Genomic DNA, 2,500 nt, shown 5'->3' with positions numbered 1-2,500 from the left:
GATACAGACGCCCATGCCAACATATCCTATACCAATGCTGAAGGGAATAGTATATACAATGACAGCATCGCTACACAAATTCCAAACGTCGTAACATATTCTAATGATTACAATCTGACCATGGAACAGGTTTGTAGACCGTTGTTATTTAACTATGTGCAATGATGACATGGCTTTTAAGGAAACTTAGGCTGGAGATTGTTAAGAAATAATTGTAACAATAATGGTAATAACAAAGAAAGATGGTGGCATTATTATCATTATCAAACATTGTCACTATAAGAAAGGAAAGAGTGAGAGAGAGTGTAACCGTTGTATTAAAATATTTGATTATGATGGAGGCCATCATTTTGAAACCAGAGAGAGATGTAACCATTGTATTTACATATATTATGTCTGCTGTAATTGTTATTATGTCTATCGAATATAATTTGCACATGTATGCTTTTGATACTGTGTTCTAAATGATGCAATCATCAATGTAATCTGTATCATTCATGTTACTCTAATTGTTATATATATATTCTACCACATACACATATATACATACATATACGTACGCTCGTAGCTTCATCTATCTATCTACCCCTCTCACGCCAGACATAACAATGTTGTTTGTCTTTCCCTTTGCAAGAGCTATGTACTGATGCAACACTTCCCTCATCACATTCCAAATGTCACATGTCACAAGAAAACACGGGATTCACACATCTCCTGAGACAAGTCACACATTGTGGTAGAGAGTCTCCCCTCGGAAGAGCAACACCTCGCTCTTCCTCGGAGGAGCAGCCCTCACTCCAACGTCCTACTGTTCAAGCTTAGCAATAAACCAAGGAAGCTGTTCCTGCCGTGTTCTTCGCACTCTAGGCCACGTTACCACATACAAGCAGTGTCCAAGCCGGACCTGTTAAAGAGAGGAGGGATAGAGAAAGAGAGAGAGAGAGAGAGAGAGAGAGAGAGAGAGATTGAGAGAGATAGAGAGAGGAGAGAGAGATTGAAAGATAGAGAGAGTAATAGAGAGAGAAAGAGAGTGAGAGAGAGAGGGGGGGGGGGAGTACAGAAAGAGAGAGAAAGAGAGAGAAAAAAAACGAAAGGGAAAGAGAGAGATTTGAAAATGGATTTCTTAGCTGTGTGCATTACATTGATTCCGTTGCTTCTCCATTGATTATTTGTTATTATTCCTATGAACTGTAATGTTTGGAATAATGATAGATCAAGTATTGTTTTGTGTAATTTTACTGTTGCTATCAATATTACATATCTTGCATGTACTTTACGTCTTTCTTGTTTACAGTTGGAAGACAAAATGTTCCTAACTAGCGGGCAACGAGGGACTGTCCTTGCTGCCTTTTTCTACGGGTACTTCGTAACGGGAGTGAGTCAGCGAATAATCCTAATAGTGTATACAGGTTGTGTGTGTGTGTGTGTGTTTATGCATATATATATATATATATATATATATATATATATATATATATATATATGTATATATATACATATATATATTTATATATATATTCATATATATATATATGTGTGTGTGTGTGTGTGTGTGTGTGTGTGTGTGTGTGTGTGTGTGTGTGTGTGTGTGTGTGCTTATGTATATGTGAGTTTCTGTCTGTGTAATATATACATATATACCTGTGAAAAGATACAGAATTGAATCCCACATACATAACAGGAAAACGCACATTTCTCACTCGTATAACAGCTCTTCGGCGGCAGACTGGCTGAGTTATACGGCACTAAACTGGTCCTGGGCGGCAGTGTCTTTCTAGGAAGTATTCTCACTCTGCTCACGCCCATAACCGCCCGCGCCCACTATGGGGCCCTTATTGCTCTCAGGGCTATCATGGGACTGGGTCAGGTAAGGTCCTTTTTGAGGTAGGTTTAAGAGGAGGGCGGATGGGTGGGTGTGTGAGAAGTGTGGTAGGTTGTTTGTGTGTTTGTTTGTTTATGTGTGGGTGTGTGGTTGCATGCGTGTGTGTGTTTGTGTAAGAGTTTGTTTGTGCATGTATGTGGTTGTGCGTTTGTGTTTTTGTAAAATAATGTTACTAAGTCTGCTTGAGCATGTGTATGCCTGTGCTTGTGCGTGATTGCCAGTGTGTACGTGTAGATATAGATAAACACATAATAACATATAAACACTACTGCGATTGACAGAAGACAAAAAGCAACAACATCATGATAATCTTTCCTTCTTCTAATCTTCTAATCTTCCTCATCAAATCTTAGGGTGTTGCATATCCTTCGATGAATGCAATGATTGCTCGGTGGGTCCCTCCTATCGAAAAGCCAAGATTCACTGCTTTCGTCTTTCTATGTAAGTTTGTATCTGTAACAATGAAATTTCTTTTGTGTACAGACGTCTTTCATGAATATTACATGTGTTTAATAAATCGTAATGGCAGTATATTCTTGATTATATATTTGTGTGTTTGTGTGTGAAAAGAGATAGGTAGATAGATACGCAAATAAATATGAAGACTGATAGATAGAT

General features: G+C 38.2%; 1 protein-coding gene across 2 annotated transcripts in view; it reads left to right on the top strand.

The window, feature by feature from the left end:
* The window catches only part of LOC122242817 (sialin-like), a 12,863-nt gene that overhangs the window by 2,073 nt on the left and 8,290 nt on the right, over positions 1–2,500 (top strand). For both annotated transcript variants that reach the window (XM_086547701.1, XM_043000216.2), the window contains exons 3-6: positions 1–129; positions 1,295–1,375; positions 1,712–1,867; positions 2,236–2,323. The exon at positions 1–129 is cut by the window's left edge and continues 6 nt beyond it. In XM_086547701.1, the coding sequence (XP_086403827.1) occupies positions 1–129; positions 1,295–1,375; positions 1,712–1,867; positions 2,236–2,323 (454 nt within the window). The remainder of the gene's footprint in view (positions 130–1,294; positions 1,376–1,711; positions 1,868–2,235; positions 2,324–2,500) is intronic.

Source organism: Penaeus japonicus, unplaced genomic scaffold (genome assembly GCF_977035675.1).
Source record: "Penaeus japonicus unplaced genomic scaffold, GWHDUDI00000001_assembly GWHDUDI00000019, whole genome shotgun sequence".
In the NCBI taxonomy this organism is placed as follows: Eukaryota; Metazoa; Arthropoda; class Malacostraca; order Decapoda; family Penaeidae; genus Penaeus; species Penaeus japonicus.
Note: the sequence above shows the minus strand (reverse complement) of the source record. Positions and strands in the feature narration are given on the sequence as shown.